The 23,918-nt window shown below is 38.6% G+C and overlaps 1 protein-coding gene across 2 annotated transcripts in view; it reads right to left on the reverse strand.

The window, feature by feature from the left end:
• Window positions 1-248: 248 nt before the first annotated feature.
• The window catches only part of LOC137287552 (PC3-like endoprotease variant B), a 38,982-nt gene continuing 15,312 nt past the window's right edge, over window positions 249-23,918 (reverse strand). For both annotated transcript variants that reach the window (XM_067819904.1, XM_067819906.1), the window contains 8 exons: window positions 22,742-22,882; window positions 21,393-21,475; window positions 16,145-16,233; window positions 14,599-14,771; window positions 8,373-8,615; window positions 6,095-6,195; window positions 2,939-3,157; window positions 249-2,454 (listed from right to left, as the gene is read on the reverse strand). In XM_067819904.1, coding sequence (XP_067676005.1) covers window positions 1,245-2,454; window positions 2,939-3,157; window positions 6,095-6,195; window positions 8,373-8,615; window positions 14,599-14,771; window positions 16,145-16,233; window positions 21,393-21,475; window positions 22,742-22,882 — 2,259 coding nt within the window. In that variant the 3' untranslated portion in view covers window positions 249-1,244. The remainder of the gene's footprint in view (window positions 2,455-2,938; window positions 3,158-6,094; window positions 6,196-8,372; window positions 8,616-14,598; window positions 14,772-16,144; window positions 16,234-21,392; window positions 21,476-22,741; window positions 22,883-23,918) is intronic.

The following is a 23,918-nucleotide window of genomic DNA, read 5'->3' on the forward strand; positions in this document are numbered from 1 at the left end:
ATGATGACATGTGTCAACCAAATCAGTGAGCTTGTTCCTTTAGTCACGTATTGCAACTAGTCTTCAGTAGTCCATGCTTTCTGGAAGGTTCGACCAAAGTAACAGGTGGTTGGCTCCTGACCTGATTGATGCATGTCATGGTATCCCATCTGCACAGATCAATGTTCATGCTGACAGTCACTGGAACATTACCAAGTGTTGTGTCTAACAACAAATAATAAACACAATAAAACAAACATGACACAGAAGCCATTCTGAAAAACATTTAATATTATATTCATACCGTTAGTGGTATGTATGAACAGAACAAATGCCTCCAGCAAGACAGAACAAATTTATTAGAGGTAATACTTAAGTGCATTGAATTCACACCTCCTTGAGCAAATTTAATGTCATAAATATGCAGTTTTGATTAAATACACTAGTACTCTTATGGTGATGAAAATCAATAACTAGGATGAATCTCTGATTCAAACCCGCCTTCAGTGCTTCCTTGCCATGCTAAGGGAGGTAATTCTGTACAAGTAATCTGTGAGGAAATGTGATTTTACCAATTTTATCAAATATGCTTCCAGAAACACAATCTTCTGCATAAGCAAAACTTCTTGACATGTTGGATTTCTCTGAGAAAAAAGAACAGCAAAACAACAACTGTAAATACATCAAAGATTTCTAAACAACAATAAAATCTGTATCTACAGATTACCATCTGAACAGACAAATGCCTTCAATGATGACTGACAAAAGCCAGCAAAACCAACATCACAAACATAAAATATATATATTTGCAAAAATAGAAAGCACAATATCAGTAGATTTCCTTGTTCATACAATAACAAGTCATGAAAACAACACCATGTTGTAGCAGAATGGAAGACAGTGAACAGATATCACTTATTGCATATGGATATAGGTATATATTTACAATTCAAGGTTCTACAAAAATAGAAATAAAAAAGGTATGATTCACACAATTTAAAAGTGTATAAGTCAAATACAAGTACATGATTGAGCAACAATCCCTGAAAATGCTCTATAATTTTGGCTTCTAGAACTGTGATGTATCAGACTCCTCTATCTGGTATACTGCAAAAATAACAACTATCTTTGAACTACATTTGGAAATGTGTAGGCAAAACATTCATAAACTTTCTTCCTCTAAAAGTCCATTCGTAACTTCCATTACCAGACAGTATCATACTTTCAACAAAACCTGAGTATATGTTGAGTGGGTCGCTAGTATATTATTTTTTGTCGGCAAGATAATTAAGCAGATCTTTCAGAGTCCGAATTGTTACTTTTTCCACCCCCTTATCAATCTTTGAAGCTCTTTCATCCTTTGCATCTACACCTGCACCTCTGAAAACTTGTTTTCTTTCTTTTTGTTGCAGCATCTTGCGAGCCTCTTCCAGCAGGGTGTCCAGATCATCACTGGGCTGACTGGTGATCTTTCTCTTCAACTCGTGAGCTGCTTTCAGATCTTCTTCTTCATCCTTCTTCACCTCCTCAAGCAGTTCCCTCAGAAGTTGTTGCTGTTTCTTCTCCTCATCCAATTTCCGCTGATGGTCTTTCTGCTTAATCAGCCTTCCATTCAATTGAAGTCTGCGTCTCAACTTGTCCAAAACATCCTCAAGATCATCTTCAGTCATCTCAGCTTCTGAGGTTCTCTTATAGCTCTTAGAATTTGTACCCAGTTCCTTTTCCATTGCATCAACCAGTTCATCCAGAACATTATCATCAAGCATCTGGTCCTGGTCATATGACTTCTTGACTTCTGTAAGGTAATCTCCTCGGTTCCAATCACTGGAGTATTCACTTTTCATGTTTCTTTTATCTGCAGACCCTAAAGCCTGGTTGGAAGTCGTGCTGCCCATTTTGGCATTCTTTAAAGCTCTTATAAGGTCTTCTACAAACTTTGAATCAGCCTGCCCATCAGACTTCTTCTCCACAGGTATTGACTGATATGGTGTAATGTTTACTTCTTTAGTCCTGGCCTGTTCCCTGTCCATGGCATTTTTTAACTCTTTCCGAGTTGGAACATAGGTTTTATTTGTTTGTTCAAAGGTGGTAGTCATTCTGTTGCCTCTTGAATCTCCAGTGCCATAGAGAATAAGACTCCACTCTTCTAGCTCACCTACATTATTGTTCCTTGTTAAATCCTGGGGAATGTCCTCCACATACAACTGCCATTTTCCTTGAGGGTTCTCAGACCAAGAGTGGACTGTCATGAAGGTGAAATCAATCCCATTCTGACTGTCATCGTTGGGACGTGGCGACAAGATCTGTGACTTGGTGCCAGATGGGGACACAAGGGTCAACTGTATGTCACCACGGCGACTATGCTGTAGCTTGATCTTCACCTGGACATGTTCAAGGTTATGGATTCTGTTCTTTGCTCCTTTGCATCCAGTGACTTCAACCTCATCAACGATCTTACTCCTTGCTGTAATCTTTCTGAAATACACAATAACCAAGGTTCGTGTAATCACATGACTTGTATCAGATGTTATCGAAAATAAACTTAACTGAAGTTAAGTTTGCTGGTCTTTTGTTAACATAACATTTAGCTATATTGCAGCTAAATGGCATTGACTTGTGAATTAACAAATTTTGACAAGAAAACCAGTTATCAACATCATGACCACTGTTCTATGCAACTTGGCTATGATGACAAGCATCAGCCAAGTGTTATTACACAATCCTTTCTGTCATCTCTCCTGACAAGCATAGGATGCTGAAGATAAATTTGCACCTTCATGGTGGCTTCTGTGAAGCAAATACCACTATGAAATTATTTAAACTTATGAACTAGCACTGTAAACAGCTTTTAGCATAGATCACATCGAAATAATTAAAACTTAATGAGGACTATAAACATTTTTAGTGTAGACATGAATGAACGAATGAACAAACGAACAAACAACACAAATGAACTCACTTATAGACATTCAGCTGGCGGTATCTACAGATGTTCTGCTGTGGAACTGTCACCCAATTCTGAGCCAGATGCACCATCCGACTGGCATCCAGGACACCGAAACCAAACTTGTGACTGACATGCAGGCCAGCGCCATTCACCACCCAGCTGTGGTCTTCACTGGGGATGCGTGAGCTGTGCACGACGATGTGCTGTACATCACGCCAGGTGAGGAACGGACTGCAAGGGAATAACAAAGGATATTATATTTGGCTTAAAGGGGTGTAGGGTGGTCCAAGGATTGAAGTGACCATTCATCATGGCTCAAGGTCTTGGTTCAGTTCTTCATATGGGTTCAGTGTGACAGATTTCTGATGTACCTACATGATATTTCTTGAGCATTTCTGGGTATAAAACATCAATACTGGCGAAAAGACACTCTTTATTGTCCAACAAATCTTCGGCAAACTAGCTGTGAATCAGGGCTTCCATAATATGTTGAAAAGCCACTTGCCACAGGGCAAGTGACTTCAACAAAGTAACTTGCCCTGATTTTATGACACAATGCTTGATGTTAATGTTTATTGGACTATTTATCAAAGAGTGATAATTTGACTCTCTGCTACCTCTACTTTATTATTATTGCGAAGCTTAATTGCTTCATTGTGAGCAGATGTCAAATTAAATTCAAGATTATTTGCAGTTAGAAACCATTAATGGAAATAATCTAGTAGTCCACGGACAAGTAAGATACCTTTATTTGATTGCCCGAAATGAAAACTGACTAGTCCTGGGCGTCAGGCCATGGGATTTTTGAACCCCTGGAATACTGCATTAATGGAAAGCAGAGGTAAAGGGCAGCAAACACTCATTGATTGTATAGGCTCAAAACTTATTCTTGTCATACAGCCCAAGCTGCATGTTAGCTGCTACAAAGGCTTGAGTATGTTCAGATCTCCCAGGTACTCATCTGCTGCATGGTGTTGAGAGTAATTTCCAATGAACAAAATGACCTTCAAAGAATAAGATGCTTTCTAATACACTGTTTCAATTTAAGTCAGAGGTTAAGAAGAACTCTAAGGAATCAATCATCACCAGTCATCTACTCTTCGCCATGTAGATTATGGCATGTATAGAATCACATGATGCAACAGCTGCAAGCGTGGATCATAAGATTACAGATATTATTGTTCCAGAAAGAGTTCATAGCACTTTGACAGTTGTAAGTCTATGTGAGTGAGTGAGTGAGTGAGTGAGTGAGTGAAGTTTTCCATTGCTTTAGCAATATTCCTGCAATATCATACCAGTAGACACAAGAAATGATCTTCACATAATATTTGTACCCATATGGGGAATCAAACCAATGTTTTCAGAATGACAAGCAAACACTTTAACCACTTAAGTTCTGTCGGAAATAGAAAAAAAACCTGTTTTTAAGCTGTTACTCTATATCCTTCACATTTACACAACTGCAAATAGGATATGTGGAAAAATCTCACTTCGGCCTAACTAGGCATTCAGTGGGATACCTAAGGTGATATCCAGAAAAACATGTTTGCTTATAAAATTGGAAAAAATACAAATGACTGCTAACACCAATAGATCAGACTATAGGTTATAATTAGGTCGCTCAGCCAGGTATGATGGCAGAAAGTCGACTCACATGGCATGCATTGCATGTGCTGCCTGATGGCTCAAGGGATCATCTCAAAGATATTTTTGTGCATTTTCAAGTGTTGAACATGCCTCGTCTATTGATTAACATCATATTTGCTTTTCTTCCATGAAATTTATTTTAAGATATGTAAAAGAGTATGATACCTGATACCCATAGAAAAACATCATATAAAATGTCTGAAATATATAAGTGGCATGACCACCCAAAGATCGACAGGACTTGATATTGTTCTATATGATAGGACATACCATATACTTCCCTACTTCAATTCCCTGATATTCTCCTGATATTCCCTGATATTCTCATATCTTAGGTGATATCTCTATCTCCCAACCCGATCCAAACCATCCTCTGCTTCACTCATCCTGGTTTTGCTTTTGAGATGACCCCTCCGTCTGCTTTCATTGTGTAGAGATTAGTGACATGCCATGGTAGCTACATCCTTAATAGTTTCAGCATGACAGTTATTATTTTTTACACCACCTACCATTTATAATGAAGCTAAGTCTAATTTCAAAAGGGGCATTTAAAAAGTGCCCCTTGTAATGCAATATCATCACACAATAATTTGCATAAAGTCATGGTGTGTTCCAAGTTAGTCACTTTGGATTTCAAAAATATCTGCATTGCTCATCTCTGCACTAATCTCTCCTTAGTAAAATCTTTTTTTCACGTTTCCTATCTCCCTACCATTGGAACCAAAGGTAGGCCAAACTTATTTTAACAGATATTTCACATAAACTGTAGAGATATACGTTAAAAATCATTTTTTCTGACAGCCCCATACTCTACATCTCTCCCAAAGTCTATGTTAAACTATGGGAGATGACCCTTCCATTATGACCCACAGAATAATTATTTGATTTTTAGGGACCTGTGTCTGTATCCTTTACGAAATATGAGTGCCACAAACTACAGATATAATGACTTCTTTGATTGGCATTTCAGAAGCTGTGCAAAATGTACAAACTCTATCGATAACAACTTCTTCATACAAGTGTGCAATGTTTTGATGCAGATTCCTGTTCCATCAAGCAGGAATGATAAGGGTAGAAGAATCTTATCGAAAAGTTGCTTATATAAAAGAAACACTTTGTACAGTTTAGGATTATAATTAGCAGTAAATTTGAGGCCACTCGGTAATGTACAGGACATCCCCACCCTGAGTTAAGGAAGGTATTCTTGTGGTAACTAGTACTGGAAGATACCCATGAAGATACCGCAGCAGAAGAGGCCTTCAGCAACCCATGCTTGCCATGAAAGGCAACTATGCTTGTCGTAAGAGGCCACTAATGGGATCGGGTGGTCAGACTCACTGACTTTGTTGACGCATGTCATCGGTTCCCATTTGCGCAGATCGATGCTCATATTGTTGATCACTGGATTGTCTGGTCCAGAGACTCAAATTATTTACAGACCGCCGCTATATAGCTGGAATATTGCTGAGTGCGGTGTAGAACTAAACTCACTCAATCACTTGTACTGGAAGACAAACTCACTTCGCCTGGAGGGCTAGCGCCACACACCCTGCTGCGAGAGGGGCTGCTGTGGATGTTCCTAAGAAGTTCTCAATACACCCACCATTGATGTCGGTCGTTACCTGCAACAGGGCACAAAACTTTCAAAGCTTTCAATTCAGAGATCTTCATGAAATTCACATGTGTAACGGAACATACAAATTAGAACCTTTGTGGTACCTAGCATTTACACAACACATTTGTAGCTACCAGCTCTGTGTAAAATGATTTGTTACATATCTTCTTGTATTAATCATAATTTAATAAACAGATCTTGTTAGTATCAACATTTGGGTAGAGCACTTAACAATCTGGTAACCAATGTCTTTGAAGAGAATTAATAGAAGTGAAATACATAGGAATGAAGATTTTTATGGATATCAACTAATCTTTATTATGAGAACACAAAGATATAATTCATAACTACCTACACTATCATTCCACACCAACTGATCATTCCCTTGTCAACACCTAATACTCCCAAAATCATTTACACAAGCGACACCAAAGTTACACGAAGTTTCTCCCACACACCTGGTTGACAACCATCACATCCACATCAGAGTTATCTCCCTTGCACCAGCCATCAACACAACAACTTTGCATAGGGTTTACACATACATGTGGTGTTGTCTTTCAAAAAGGTCAAAATCTTATTCATGCTAGGATGGACATTATTTTCATTGTCTGATACTACAATAATTACCAAAAGCTGCAAAACCCATTTTTGATTTTACTGAAAATTGCAACGAGTCCGTTGAACAATTACATTCAAATCGTAAGCATACAACGAACCACATAATGTCTTGTCACTAAATCTGGAAACGTCATGAAACCTTTCGAAAGTTTGACAAAGTCTTTGAATGTTGTGAAGTCTTCACATAAGGTTGAGGTGAAACATCAGCTAATAGTCTATCCAAAGAAAATGCTGGGCTTCAGCAAATTATGTTTTATTTATTATCTTTCCTAACAACTAACATTTGTGTTCTGCTTATCAAGATAGAATGGAGGTAAACAAAACCGTATTTTCCCAACAACTCATTTGAGGATACTGTGAATAGCACCATGTCCCTCCATGAGACTAATTTGTTTGCACAGTGGACATATTCTTTAATATCAATGAATCTTGTTTTAAAAAAATGTTTAGTACTTGAATGCAAAGTGAGTTATACGAAATGGAATGTAGGGAAGCTATGCATTTCTGTGACTTTAGTTTACCTAGTCCCCTAATACAGTACTGTTGCAAAACATATGGCATCGAGAGGCACTGTTTTGATGTAGTCACAACTTGTTTTTACAAAAAACATGCCTAAATATTTCAAATTTTGTATTGCTAGAGTACCCTGCATTCACAGGACATGATTTACACTATATAATGTAAATTACTGCAGCCCTGGTTTTCAGTTAAACTTCCTGTAAATTTGACTTCATAGTTTTAGTCAAACATGATGGAACAGTGACTGATGGGAAGGATGACCTTATCCAGTCTACAGTCCACAATTAGAAGAAGACAAAGTCATTAATGACTTTATGATTAAAAATGTCAAATATTCTGGAATCCATGTGAAAAGTCGAAAGAGAGTATTGAAAGGTTTTAGGTTCTGTTTCTGTAAGCGGCAGTGGCAAACTACCACCACATGCTGTCATGGAAATGCGAAAATATATTACTCAGAAGTCCAAATGCTGAAAGGCACAACTTAGAAGATATAGTGAACGGTGTTTGCAGCTCCAGAAAAGAGCACTGCCACAAATTTCAATCAGTCAAACTTGTTGCCATGGAAATTGCAAATAATATTTTATTCATAATTCCAAAACTACCATCTGCAACAGTACGTACTACCTGACCTATCTATGTGCCAAGTTTGGTGAAGAAATATTGAACAGTTTTAAAGTTCTGCTCCATAAAATGACAACTGTAAAGGATGGACACGTATGCATGCACAGACAAGCAAACAGAATCCTGGCATTTTGGTACACCTCGCCAAACACGTTGTGGGGAGTAAAAAGAAAGTCACTCACTTTGATTTATCATAGCTGAATACATCAAAATGTATTCACTTTGATGTTCCAAAAGGTGAACATATGAAAGCATAGTCCCTTTTATACTCCAAAAGCTGAATACATCCAAACTGCATTCACTTTGACATTCCAATACACAAGCAAATAATACCCACCCAATTTGACCTTCAAATATTTAGACACATCCAAAATGTATTCATTTTGACCTTCCCTTATCGGAATACATCCAAAGAATACTCACCACCTTAAGCTTTGTGATTCCCTTGTCCTTTTCCTCCCCCTTGTACACCTCACCACCAGATGGCACAACTGCCAGTGTGGATGAGCAGATCTCCATGAAATATGGCCGTTCCCCATTCTCATTCACAGAGCCAAAGGACATGCTCTCTATGCTTGACACATAGCCGTCAGCGCCACAGTCATCCTCGTATAAACCACCATTGCCAGTCGCCCAGACATAGATGCTGCCAAGTCCTCCACGACCCTACAACAAGTAGGAAGCATCTTGGTATAAATGCTGGCAATATTTCTACACACGCCTTCCAAACACTACAGTACTGCTCACATAATACACACATGGGCAAAAATATATACCATCTTATTTACAAATAACATATTTCCCTCTATCCTCTGGATATATTTACACATGAAGTCAGTTTGATAAGAACTGGTCTAGTGAGTGAGAAAGGGAGTGGGTATTACCACCATTTTTAGTCATGGTGGGGGACACCAGAAACAGGTTTCATGCATAATTTTTTACCCACATGGGTAATCAAACCTGGGTCTTCCGCATAACAAGCAAATGTTTTAACCACTAGACAACCCCACCACCTCTCACAAGTAAGTAATGTAAACGTCTCTTTGTCCCATAATAACCATATGACACTGGGGGTTCAAAAGTCCTATCGACCTACGCCCGGGACAAGTCAGTTTTCATTTTGGGCAATCAGATTATGGTACCTTATGTACTTATCCGTGGACTACTAGATAATTTCCACTTATGGTTTCAAACTGCATATAAACTTGGATTTAATTTCATATCTGCTTATAATGTAGCTATTAAATTTTGCAATAATAATAAAATAGAGCTATTGTTCTTTGAAATTTACCACTCTTCAATAAATAGTCCAGTAAACATTAACATCAAACATTGTGTCATAAACTCAGAGCAAGTGGAAAATTAGTCAAGACAAATTACTTTCCTAAAGTCACTTGCCCTGTGGCAAGTGGCTTTTAAAAATAAATTTGAACCCCTGCACCAAGGGTTCAAATATTCCATCGCCCAACACCTGGGACAAGTCAGTTTTCATGTCGTGCAATCAAACAATAGCATAATTACTTTTTTGTGGGCCACTAGATAATTCCTGCTTGTGGTTTCAAACTGCAAATAGATTTGGGTTTTATTTAACATCTGCTCAAAATGAAGCTATTAAATTTTGCAATGATAATACAGTAGGGTTATCTTTTTCATTTTTTTGTAATCGATAAACAGTCTAGTAAATATTAACATCAAATACCATGTTGATTTATAATTCTGCCATAATTGTTATGTGTAGTGGTATCACCTACATTCCCATATTGGAGTTGCGTCCCTTGTGTTAAAAAGTCCGCCATTAAAGTTCTCAAGCACGTGTTGTCTTAGTGTTGACTCCCATGCAAGTAAGAGCACATAACAATAATTTCAGCATCATGATTATGTCAAAAATGAAAAATATATAAAAAATCAGAGCAGTGGAAAATTAGTCAGGACTAGTTATTTTCTTAAAGTCAGTGTTTTGGTCATTTTGAAAAAAAATTGAACTCCTTGACACTTACTTGCCTAATTAATGTCGTCAGCTATTGGAAGTCATGGCAGCTGAGTGGGTTAGGAAGTGGACTTTGTGAGGAGGCAATTAGGTGTCTGGCTCTAAGCGTGTGAGTTCAAATCCTGAATGGGACCCCACCCAAAAAAGGAAATATCTGTTGAATGTGTGAGGTATTGTTTTCTTGTGAGTTTTAAATTGTATCAGAAATATTTCAGTCATACAGCGACTTGCTGTGTTGTTCAAGTGACACCTGCTCGGATCTTTTCATTTGAAAAGTAAAACGTATGTTTTACAGCTTTACTGTTTAAACAGCCTTTCAATATGCATCTAGTGTTGATATTTGATAATTTGACAATTTTACAACATGAAGATTCTGTGATGTGTATCAGGCCTACACAGATTGTCATCAACAGTTTGAAATCCCACTGAACAACCACAGCATTTGACAAAATGGTATTTGATCTTAACCACATGGTTTCAGTAGTTCGTAGACTGCACATACCAAGTTTAATGTTGTTACCAATGTTTAACCCACTGAACAGTGAGTGAGTGAGATTAGTTTTACTCCGCACTTGGCAATATTCCAGTTATATGGTGGCAGACTGTAAATAATTGAGTCTGGTCTAGACAATCCAGTGGCCAACAGCACAAGCATTAATCTGCACAACTGGGAACCGATGACATGTGTCAAAGATGTCAGCAATCCTGACAACCTGAACCCGTTAGTCGACTAGCGCTGGAACTCATAATAAATCCCATAATGCATTTCATTCCCATATAAAACTTGGCACATGAATTTACTGGACACAGTTTGCAATACATTACAATTATATCATCTGTATGTTTTTTACCTTGTGTGTTTAATGCAAGGCTCAAAATTTTCCATATATGTAATGGCAGCAAGTATGTCTTCAGCAAAGTTGGATAACCTGGTAGTTCAAGCATACATGTGTCACGTCAAGCCCAAGGTTTGACTTTTGGTGTATAATATATGGTCTCTGGTGCTACCTGCCATGATATTGCATGAATATATTCATGAGTTTAATAGTGGTGTGACGATTCATCAATACACTTCAATGTACTGATCCATGGGATGCCGATACACTTGATTTGATACAAAGTTTTACATTGACATATGTCCCAATACGATACTTCAAATGGGCCCTGATACATCAATGTTTAACTTTGAAATATTGACGAATCACAATCTATCAAGATATACTGTTTTTAGAATCAGCACAAATTTCATTCTGTTATGTGACTGCAGTCACAGAATCCACCAACATGAATATATCGAAGATGTTTTGGATATATGTTTCCTGTTTGTAACAATATTATATTTTATTTATTTTGTACCTAATGTGAATGTTTCTCAGAATAATGTTTTTTCATTTAAACCGTTTTTGTTTTGATCTTAAGGTGTTTTATAGTTGGTGTTAGAAATAAAGATTTTAGTACGGTGATACATATTGTCTTGCCACACTTATATCAGGATTCATAGCATTTTGCAGCTTTAGCGCACAATGTTCTAGCAATACCTTGGAGTCAACTTTGTGCGCAGACTCTCTCCGTGTTGTCACAACCCCTAGTGTGCAGTACACAACCCTGTGCTCCTAAAAGAACCCATGAATCTATTGGTATTTGACCAGATGGTGGCCACATGAATACATGCATACACCTATAATAAGTTACGGGTACAGCAACGTGCAGTGAACTTCAACAAAGAACTGTGACTATGTGTCCCAGTGCACCCAGCTGTGAAGTAGACACATTGATAGGATGAGTGAGCCACAACAAAACTCGGTGCACCTAGTGGCAGCAAGAGTTGTATACTCCCCAGTGAGTTGAGATTGATAGTGCGATGTGATGCTGAAAATGTCACATCCAATGATCAAGGGAAACAAATACCAGCGCCTTGAGCAAGCACTAGTTACATGGATATGTCCTCTATATAAATACCCCACCCCACCCTAACCTTCCCTACCCTACCATCATGACTAAAATCTTTGCATCATTATACATTGTTTCACAGGCTGTATGCCAATACCAGCTATTCCAAAGAGTTTAGTGCCACACCCAATGACCTAGCAGGCATATTATATAAGTGACTGCGTGTACATGAAGACAGCTTGATGAACCATAATTGATATCATCAAAACTGATCCACATCAAATCAGGGTTATCATGACATGCAATCAACTAAACAATCTTTAGCTTTATGCATGATCTGCTAAATCAGATCACACATAAAGTGAAGATCTGAATGCCTGATGGGGACATCATTTAAATCTTACGTGCAGACCTCACATTAATCTTTTTGGCTGTCATGTGATTTGGGGGGATATACAAGAAAAGCTAAGACTTAATCATTGATTTAGTTATTGAACATACAGTCACACCTCATTGTAACGAATCTCATGGTTCTCATGGATATAGAAGTATCTAGGGGAAGAGACAGCCAACAAAATGAACTTCTGAAAACCAAACACAAACGTCAGTAATCAAGTACTTTTTTGTTGGCGGTACTGTTAATGGTGATGACCAAATGACATTGCAACAATAACATAAGTGTAAGATTTAACATTGTTAACGATTTTTTCATCCTTCCTTAACATTTATGCATAGAAACTTCAGTATCATGTCATAAAAACTTCAAGCAGATCACAATGTATAAAAGGATGCTGTGTTGTGTGGAACGAGTCTGCAACTAATCAAGTCTGACGCTGAGTGAGTGAGTGAGTGAGTGAGTGAGTGAAGCAAAATTCCAATAATATCACAGATGGGGACACCGGAAATGGACTTCATATATCGAAAAATTGACAGCTAACCGACATTCTAAAGGATATAACCAATGGCTCATCAACATTCTAAAGGATATAACCAATGGCTCATCAACATTCTAAAGGATATAAGCAATGGCTCATCAACATTCTAAGGGATATAACCAATGGCTCATCAACATTCTAAGGGATATAACCAATGGCTCATCAACATTCTTAAGGACATAACCAATGGCTCATCAACATTCTAATGGATATAAGCAATGGCTCATCAACATTCTAAGAGATATAACCAATGGCTCATCAACATTCTAAGGGATATAACCAATGGCTCATCAACATTCTAAGGGATATAACCAATGGCTCATCAACATTCTAAGGGATATAACCAATGGCTCATCAACATTCTAAGGGATATAACCAATGGCTCATCAACATTCTAAGGGATATAACCAATGGCTCATCAACATTCTAAGGGATATAACCAATGGCTCATCAACATTCTAAGGGATATAACCAATGGCTCATCAACATTCTAAGGGATATAACCAATGACTCATCAACATTCTTAAGGATATAACCAATGGCTCATCAACATTCTTAAGGATATAACCAATGGCTCATCAACATTCTTAAGGATATAACCAATGGCTCATCAACATTCTTAAGGATATAACCAATGCATCAACATTCTAAGGGATATAACCAATGGCTCATCAACATTCTAAGGGATATAACCAATGGCTCATCAACATTCTAAGGGATATAACCAATGACTCATCAACATTCTTAAGGATATAACCAATGGCTCATCAACATTCTTAAGGATATAACCAATGGCTCATCAACATTCTTAAGGATATAACCAATGGCTCATCAACATTCTTAAGGATATAACCAATGCATCAACATTCTTAAGGATATAACCAATGGCTCATCAACATTCTAAGGGAGATAACAAAGGCTCATCAACATTCTTAAGGATATAACCAATGGCTCATCAACATTCTTAAGGATATAACCAATGGCTCATCAACATTCTTAAGGATATAACCAATGGTTCATCAACATTCTTAAGGATATAACCAATGGCTCATCAACATTCTAAAGGATATAACCAATGGCTCATCAACATTCTTAAGGACATAAGCAATGGCTCATCAACATTCTAAAGGATATAAGCAATGGCTCATCAACATTCTAAGAGATATAACCAATGGCTCATCAACATTCTTAAGGATATAACCAATGGCTCATCAACATTCTTAAGGATATAACCAATGGCTCATCAACATTCTTAAGGATATAACCAATGGCTCATCAACATTCTTAAGGATATAACCAATGGTTCATCAACATTCTTAAGGATATAACCAATGGCTCATCAACATTCTAAAGGATATAACCAATGGCTCATCAACATTCTTAAGGACATAAGCAATGGCTCATCAACATTCTAAAGGATATAACCAGTGGCTCATCAACATTCTAAGGGATATAACCAATGGCTCATCAACATTCTTAGGGAGATAACCAAAGGCTCATCAACATTCTTAAGGATATAACCAATGGCTCATCAACATTCTTAAGGATATAACCAATGGCTCATCAACATTCTTAAGGATATAACCAATGGCTCATCAACATTCTTAGGGAGATAACCAAAGGCTCATCAACATTCTAAAGGAAAGCTCAGCAAAAGGCTAATGGACATTAACTGACTGGACAGTACCAGGGGAAATGCTATAAATAATAGCAGAGCCCCAAGTAAAAGAGAGAACCTTTGGCACAGCAGCTGGTGATACTGGTTACAACCATCAGCACAACAGACTACATGACATCACCAAAAGCACAGCACTAAATCAGGCAAAGAACAGTGTACCTCTTCCACTCCCTTCTTCAAGGCTTCTCTGGCAAACTTGCCCGGCCCCTCCAGAGTGATACCATCATCCTTGGGACCCCATGATGCACTGTAGATGTCGATGTAGTCCATGTTGAAGTTGAGTGCCTGCGCCTCCAAGGCGTCAGTGATTCTGCCGTCCAGAATCCTCACACCTGCAACAACAGTGGGAGACACTCATCATGATTGTATGCCTATCCATTATGTTTGGTACTGACAGTAATTTTCACAACTAGTGTGTGTCCTGACAGGCTCACTGTAATAATTTGACTCTGTCTTTCAATTGCAAAGGTCATTGATAATTTGTTACGAGAGTGTATTTTCTGTAAATTGTATCATTAATTAAGTAATAATTATTATTGGGTCACATTGTTTAGACTTTTGAGTGAATGTTATTATGGCTCACATTTCGTATCATAAATGTTCAGTGGTGTTAGTATTTTATCAGGAGGCCTTTAAGGTAGTTCCCTAGAGTTACCTCACTTTGAAAATGTTTTGAGGAAAACATGGGGATGACCAAGAGAATTCTACATTGATGGCGATGGTTGTTTGTGCTCGTACATTCAGGTATCTGTGACTGTGTATATAAAGGCTGGTTGTCGTGTTGACAAAACGGATACACCCACAGATTAAGTCTGGAGCATATCAACCTGCCTCCATCAACACTTGACCTACATAACCCGCTGCCTGACAGCTCGATCACTGAGTTAGATTCAGTAAAACTGTTTCTCACTCTCACACCAAGACTTCGGGGAGTTGACATTATATTTGTGACCCATTACTTTAGAACTCTCACTCACTTGCATTGTACATGGAACCTCTATTGGGAATCTTTTGTATCTTGCCTTTGTTTTTGCTGAATACAAATTATTGAAAACATCAGACTTCTCAGTGTTTTGTTTTGCTGGTTCTGAGGGAATTTCTTACACCTTTTGTCACGGTAATTTTTAACCGTAACAATATGTACATTGAAAACAGTTTGATATAAGAGCAAGACTAGTCTTTAAAGTACTGTAGGTTTGTCAAGGTGCTCGAATCAGAGTCAGAAGCAAGTCATTGGAAAGGGGCAGATCCACAGGGGAGGTCAGGAGTGAGCCGAACTCCCCACCTTCTTCCTCAAACAATTTTCCCTGAAGAGTATTTCCCCCAACCTTTGGAATTAATCTGTGTGCACCGCCTACTTTTCCCAAATCCTGTATCGTAGCCCTTGCAATGGCTTTAACAAGGCATCAGGTTCCTGCAACTGACACATGTGTCAGATTGGATGCCATCTGCTGATGTTGCATAAAATGATACATGTAGAAATCATAAGAACCAACACATATTATGTTCAATCATTAGATTATGAGGGTGGCCAAATTATTTCGTAAAAAGATTGATGCACAAAATATATTCAGTCAGGAAGGCTAAAAACAGATCATGTGACCACATCAGCAACTGTGAAACTCTGACAGGCATCAAACATACACGTTTTGGACAGTCCATCAAATCTGACATACTTCCTTTAAGAGTTCAGGCAAACTCTTACCTCCAATGTGAGCTGTGAAAGCAACTCCAACACCACAGACGTCATTGTGCCCAGTCGCAGCAATCTCGCCAGCACACCGTGTGCCATGACTGGATGAAAACAACAAGCAGAGATGCTAAGCATCTGCAGAGCATTAGGTTCTAAGAAATATGAACTATGACAAAAAAACAACTTTACAGGTCCCGATGTTTTTTGCTGTATTTCACAAAAGAAGATCTATAGAGAAATAAGATGTAACAGATCATTTACACTGACATACCTGAGTAACTGTCAGATATACACAATGTGTCCATGGTGAAGCAGATAACTCACAAATAATTACCTCCTTATTGAAGCAGTATCACTCATCCATGACACTGTGTAAACTGTTGCCAGGGAAACAGTGATAACTCACAAATAATTACCTCCTTATTGAAGCAGTATCACTCATCTATGACACTGTGTAAACTGTTGCCAGGGAAACAGTGATAACTCACAAATAATTACCTCCTTATTGAAGCAGTATCACTCATCTATGACACTGTGTAAACTGTTGCCAGGGAAACAGTGATAGCTCACAAATAATTACCTCCTTATTGAAGCAGTATCACTCATCTATGACACTGTGTAAACTGTTGCCAGGGAAACAGTGATAGCTCACAAATAATTACCTCCTAATATTGAAGCAGTATCACTCATCCATGACACTGTGTAAACTGTTGCCAGGGAAACAGTGATAACTCACAAATAATTACCTCCTTATTGAAGCAGTATCACTCATCTATGACACTGTGTAAACTGTTGCCAGGGAAACAGTGATAACTCACAAATAATTAGCTCCTTATTGAAGCAGTATCACTCATCTATGACACTGTGTGAACTGTTGCCAGGGAAACAGTGATAACTCACAAATAATTACCTCCTTATTGAAGCAGTATCACTCATCTATGACACTGTGTGAACTGTTGCCAGGGAAACAGTGATAACTCACAAATAATTACCTCCTTATTGAAGCAGTATCACTCATCTATGACACTGTGTAAACTGTTGCCAGGGAAACAGTGATAGCTCACAAATAATTACCTCCTTATTGAAGCAGTATCACTCATCTATGACACTGTGTAAACTGTTGCCAGGGAAACAGTGATAACTCACAAATAATTACCTCCTTATTGAAGCAGTATCACTCATCTATGACACTGTGTGAACTGTTGCCAGGGAAACAGTGATAACTCACAAATAATTACCTCCTTATTGAAGCAGTATCACTCATCCATGACACTGTGTAAACTGTTGCCAGGGAAACAGTGATAACTCACAAATAATTACCTCCTTATTGAAGCAGTATCACTCATCTATGACACTGTGTAAACTGTTGCCAGGGAAACAGTGATAGGGAAATATCATAAGTGAGTATGGTGTTATGCCTCTTTTAGCAATGCACCAGCAATATCACAGTGGGGTACACCAGAAATGGGCTTCACACATTGTGTCCATGTGGGGAATCAAACTCAGGTCTTTGATGTGATGAGAGAACCTCTAAGCTACCCCACCACTTCATATGTCTTAAGGCCTTGATCATGGACACAAACACAATATTAAGGTTAAAATTGCAAGAAACCATCACAAAAATACAAACATATCCATTAAAGGATTATTAAGTTGCATGTACATGTCTTACCTAGCATAAGGCACATTAGTTAACATCCAGTCTCATCAAAATCATATTGCAGTTCTCGCTACTACAAACTAAAGTTTAATGCTGTTTGTAGCAATATTCCAGGAATATCACAAGGGACACGAGAAACGGTATTCACCCATTGTGGTTTTCAGCGTGATGAGAAAATGCCTTAACCATTAGGCAATACCCCAGCTAACATGAAGTTTCCATTGAGAAAGCAGTTCTTTCAAGCTTCACCTAAAAAGTTTCTAACGTTAGATTTATATTTAAGAATATATGTTAATACATAATGATGACAAATTTGAAAATAAACAGTCATTTTGGGATGTGCATAAATCTATGTCTGATAAAGAAAGACCCTGTCTGTCTGTCTGTCTGTCTGTCTGTCTGTCTGTCTGTCTGTCTCTGTCACATTTTCATGCCATCCACCAAATCAGCAAACTTGACCATCCCCTTCACCAAGTCACCTGAAAGGATTAATTCTAACATGTGACTCTCCTGGTTAACCTGCAAGAGGTTGTGGGCATAACATTTGACTTTACAACCACCGAAAGCAGACATGAAATATACATATATCAACAATTTCATCCTCAAACCAAATAAAACTGACAACAAATACAACAAAACACACCAAGTCACCACCAGATTCAACAAGTACCAACAAATGCCAAACTGACATATAACATACCAACATGTATAACATACCAACATATATAACATACCCTACTGCTTCATCAGCTTGAAAAATAATGGAAAACACAGCAATACAACCATCAGAAATAAATACACTCACAAAAAATGTTTATTCCATTTATAGATATATACAAGGTCTGGGACAGATTCAAATTGTCTACCCATGTACCCCAACCCCATTCAAAATTGTCTACCCATGTACCCCAACCCAAATCACTACCCACTACCCTACCCAGATACCCACTGTGTTAATTCTGGACACTAAATTTGTGAGAAATGGCAATATATTCATCGGCTTGGAAGCTAATTTCTTTAGTTTTCAAAATATCTTAATCATATATAATATTCAAAACAGTTGACTGTAAATAACGTCTAAATCTTCAAAGATATTATACCACATTTTAAGAATGAAAGAATAACATATAACATTGTTTAATCTGTTTGTCACATGATCGTTATCTTAATCATGTATTATATTCAAAACAGTTGACTTATATAATGTCTAAATCTCCAAAGATAAGACAACCTTTTCAGAATAACATTGTTTAATCTGTTCATCACATGATCGTTATGGGTCCAGGTACTGAGATGCATACCTGGAGAGTCCAACTCATTACCCACCCATCACAGGTACCCCTGTCACCCGTCCCAGACCTGTTATGTACACATATATTTATTTAGACCACATACTCAAACATTAGAGTCAGATCTCAGATTCTTTCTCATCTGACAATCATTACAGTTCCTGACAGAACGCTGTTTTAGTGATCTGACTGACTAACAAACAGTTAGAGCCATGCAGAGTGTGTTTAATACTGGTGACTGTCATTCATATGCTATTAAAGATATTGATTTCAAATCTGAAAACTGGAAAAGTATTATCATGAAGTGATGGGGTGTATGAAGGACCTCACACCAAGACTCCTGGCTAGATTTATAACATGTAAACCATTTTAGCCTTTTCATTGTTATCAGTTGGTTTTACAAAATGATATGACTAAATTTATCAACGGTTTTAAGTATTGTAATCTTTAATAAATCTTCAATAAGAATTTTCTCGCTGACTGATACTCCTACTACAACTGACTGACTGATACTCCTACTGTAACTGACTGACTGATACTCCTACTGTAACTGACTGACTGATACTCCTACTGTAACTGACTGACTGATACTCCTACTGTAACTGACTGACTGATACTCCTACTGTAACTGACTGACTGATACTCCTACTATAACTGACTGACTGATACTCCTACTGTAACTGACTGACTGATACTCCTACTGTAACTGACTGACTGATACTCCTACTATAACTGACTGACTGATACTCCTACTGTAACTGACTCACTGATACTCCTACTGTAACTGACTCACTGATACTACTATAACTGACTGACTGATAATCCCACTATAACTGACTGACTGATACTCCTACTGTAACTGACTGACTGATACTCCTACTGTAACTGACTGACTGATACTACTACTATAACTGACTGACTGATAATCCCACTATAACTGACTGACTGATACTCCTACTGTAACTGACTCACTGATACTCCTACTATAACTGACTGACTGATACTCCTACTGTAACTGACTGACTGATACTCCCACTATAACTGACTGACTGATACTCCCACTATAACTGACTGACTGATACTACTACTATAACTGACTCACTGATACTCCTACTATAACTGACTGACTGATACTACTACTATAACTGACTGACTGATGCTCCTACTGTAACTGACTGACTGATACTACTACTATAACTGACTGACTGATAATCCCACTATAACTGACTGACTGATACTCCTACTGTAACTGACTGACTGATACTCATACTGTAACTGACTGACTGATACTACTACTATAACTGACTGACTGATAATCCCACTATAACTGACTGACTGATACTCCTACTGTAACTGACTGACTGATACTCATACTGTAACTGACTGACTGATACTACTACTATAACTGACTCACTGATACTCCTACTATAACTGACTGACTGATACTCCCACTGTAACTGACTGACTGATACTCCTCCTGTAACTGACTGACTGATACTCCTACTATAACTGACTGACTGATACTCCTACTGTAACTGACTGACTGATACTCATACTGTAACTGACTGACTGATACTACTACTATAACTGACTGACTGATAATCCCACTATAACTGACTGACTGATACTCCTACTGTAACTGACTGACTGATACTCATACTGTAACTGACTGACTGATACTACTACTATAACTGACTCACTGATACTCCTACTATAACTGACTCACTGATACTCCTACTATAACTGACTGACTGATACTCCCACTATAACTGACTGACTGATACTCCTACTGTAACTGACTGACTGATACTCCTACTATAACTGACTGACTGATACTCCTACTGTAACTGACTGACTGATACTCCCACTATAACTGACTGACTGATACTCCTACAATAACTTTCTGACTGATACTCCCACTATACCTGACTGACTGATACTCGTACTATAACAGACTGACTGAGTATGATTTTCCACTACTTGTAAGCAATATTCCAGCAATATTCCAGCAATGGTGGGGGACACCAGAAATAGGCTTCACATATTGTACCCATATGGGTAATCGAACCTGGGTTAACGACATTGCAAGCAAACACTTTACCCACCAGGCCACTCAACCGCCCCTATACCTGATTTGATATTTATCAATAATAATACTTTTTAAATATCATACACAATGTTTTGAAAAAAAGTGGTAAACAAATCTGGGGTTCCTTTTCTATTTGCAAAACATCTACCTTTTTGTTTAGTTAGTGATGTTTCAGCTTATGTCATAAACTTACAAAAAATGAATGATGAAATAGTCTCTCACCTGTTTAAAGTGTTGTTTTTGTTTGGCATAGGGTCTTGCTCCATGTCATCCAGATCATTCAAGTCGGTACTGGCTTCACTATCCTTAATATAAAATGACAAAATGTGTCATGTTTTCAGTAGCAGCTGAAGTGGATTAGATCACTGACTTCAATAACAAAAACAAGAAAATGAAGTCATCAATATCCCTGGCAATGGCAAAATACTCTTCATGAATATGTGCACTTGTGCACTTCGACAGAGTGAATCACAAGAGTATTGTAGGGTTTACAATTCTGCTCCAGAAAAGAACACTACCACCAATATTTTTCATTGTTGCAAGGGATGACAAACTCATATAGCGCCTGTTTTCTGGCGTATCTGCTGCTCAACAGCGCTGCTACAGTTCAACTGGATGGTCTGGGGATACACATCATGGAAGAGAAATGTCCTAAATTGTTGTCAGAAGGTCTGTGAGTCTTTGATCCATCTGATGAAGAGACAGACAACTCGAGAGTGATTGAGCCAGAACTGAGACTGACCTCGCGTCTAGCTTAGTCTTAGTTTCAAATATAGTTCATTTGATTCAAAAGCGAGCAAATGAATTGCAAAGTCTGCTCAGAGGAACAGCCAGGTAAATACTGTAACACTTATACACGTTTCCTGTACACCTGGCTGTTCCTGAGACTCCTTGCACTTCCCTTCGTAACATATAGTGAACTGTGTCAGTATTTTAATGATAATTCGTTAAACAACTTTCTTATTTTTAGGACATAAGTTCTGACAAAAACACAAAGTTGGTCTGATGTTTTCATTATGATCAGGATTTCATTAAATATTATATGTTTATGGGTTTCCAAGTTAGACTGAGACAAACAGGCTATAGTCAACTTAGAGAAGTTGTCTGTCTGCTGATCTTCATGTCATGTAGAGAACTTCTTGTGCTGGCACGGTGTTGTTGGGTGACTCTGATAGTTTGAGTTTAAATGGGACTCAGAATTTGTAAGAGAAATATAAACTCACTCTTTCACCACACTCACCTCAACCAAAACATCCTCTCACCCACGTGATCCTCTCATACAGCTCATCCTCTCCAAAACTCACGCAAATAAATTATTTAATATTAACAAGAAGTCATCTCTAACAGCGCACAGCCTCCAAAAATCAAGTGATTGCTCGCAGCACTATTGATAAGAAGGCTTGTCTGGGTATCACGGTGATATTTAGGCAGAGAATAGTTGTCAGCTTGGATGGGAAGGTAGACAGTGTTTCAGTGTTTTTATTGCAGAAGGGTAGATCATTCCAGAGAGAGGCGGATGTGTAAGAGAAGCCGGCCACTGCATGTAATATGGGTTATACAACTATACATACATAGTTACTGATGAGGTCTTGGTGTTGGTGGTCGATGCCATCGTCGAGGATGGAGATGACGACACCAGTTCCACTGAAGCCATTACTCCATGCTGGATCAACATTCAAGTCCATCCCAGGCTTGCCTTGGCCACAGTTGCGCTGAAATATTGTGAGAAAACTTTTCACAAATTGCAAACCTGATCTCCCTATTCAGAACGTGTTGTATTATCATAGATAGCTACAAACGTAATGCCTATCTGGTTACAACCTGGTGCAAAAATGTCAACATGTGGCATCAACAGACAGAACCTGTGACATCCCCATCCAGAACCTGTGACATTCTTATCTTCAACCTCTGACATCCCCAGAACTTGTAATATACCTGTAATGATCCTGTGATACCACCAACTAGAACCTATGACACCCCCATTGAGAACCTATGACATCTCCACTGAGAACCTATGACATCTCCACTGAGAACCTGTGACATCCCCATCCAGAACCTGTGACATCCCATCCAGAACAAATGACATCCCCATCCTGACCCTGTGACACCCCCATTGAGAACCTATGACATCTCCACTGAGAACCTGTGACATCCCCATCCAGAACAAATGACACCCCCATCCAGAACCTGTGACACCCCCATTGAGAACCTGTGACATCCCATCCAGAACCTGTGACATCCCCATCCAGAACAAATGACACCCCCATCCAGAACCTGTGACACCCCCATTGAGAACCTGTGACATCCCATCCAGAACCTGTGACACCCCCATTGAGAACCTATGACATCTCCACTGAGAACCTATGACATCTCCACTGAGAACCTGTGACATCCCATCCAGAACAAATGACACCCCCATCCAGAACCTGTGACACCCCCATCCAGAACACATGAAATCCCCATCCAGAACCTGTGACACCCCCATCCAGAACACATGAAATCCCCATCCTGACCCCGTGACATCCCATCCAGAACCTGTGACATCCCATCCAGAACCTGTGACACCCCCATCCAGAACCTGTGACACCCCCATCCAGAACACATGAAATCCCCATCCAGAACCTGTGACACCCCCATCCAGAACACATGACATCCCCATCCTGACCCCGTGACATCCCATCCAGAACCTGTGACATCCCATCCAGAACCTGTGACACCCCCATCCAGAACCTGTGACACCCCCATCCA

Source organism: Haliotis asinina, chromosome 6, assembly GCF_037392515.1.
Source record: "Haliotis asinina isolate JCU_RB_2024 chromosome 6, JCU_Hal_asi_v2, whole genome shotgun sequence".
In the NCBI taxonomy this organism is placed as follows: Eukaryota; Metazoa; Mollusca; class Gastropoda; order Lepetellida; family Haliotidae; genus Haliotis; species Haliotis asinina.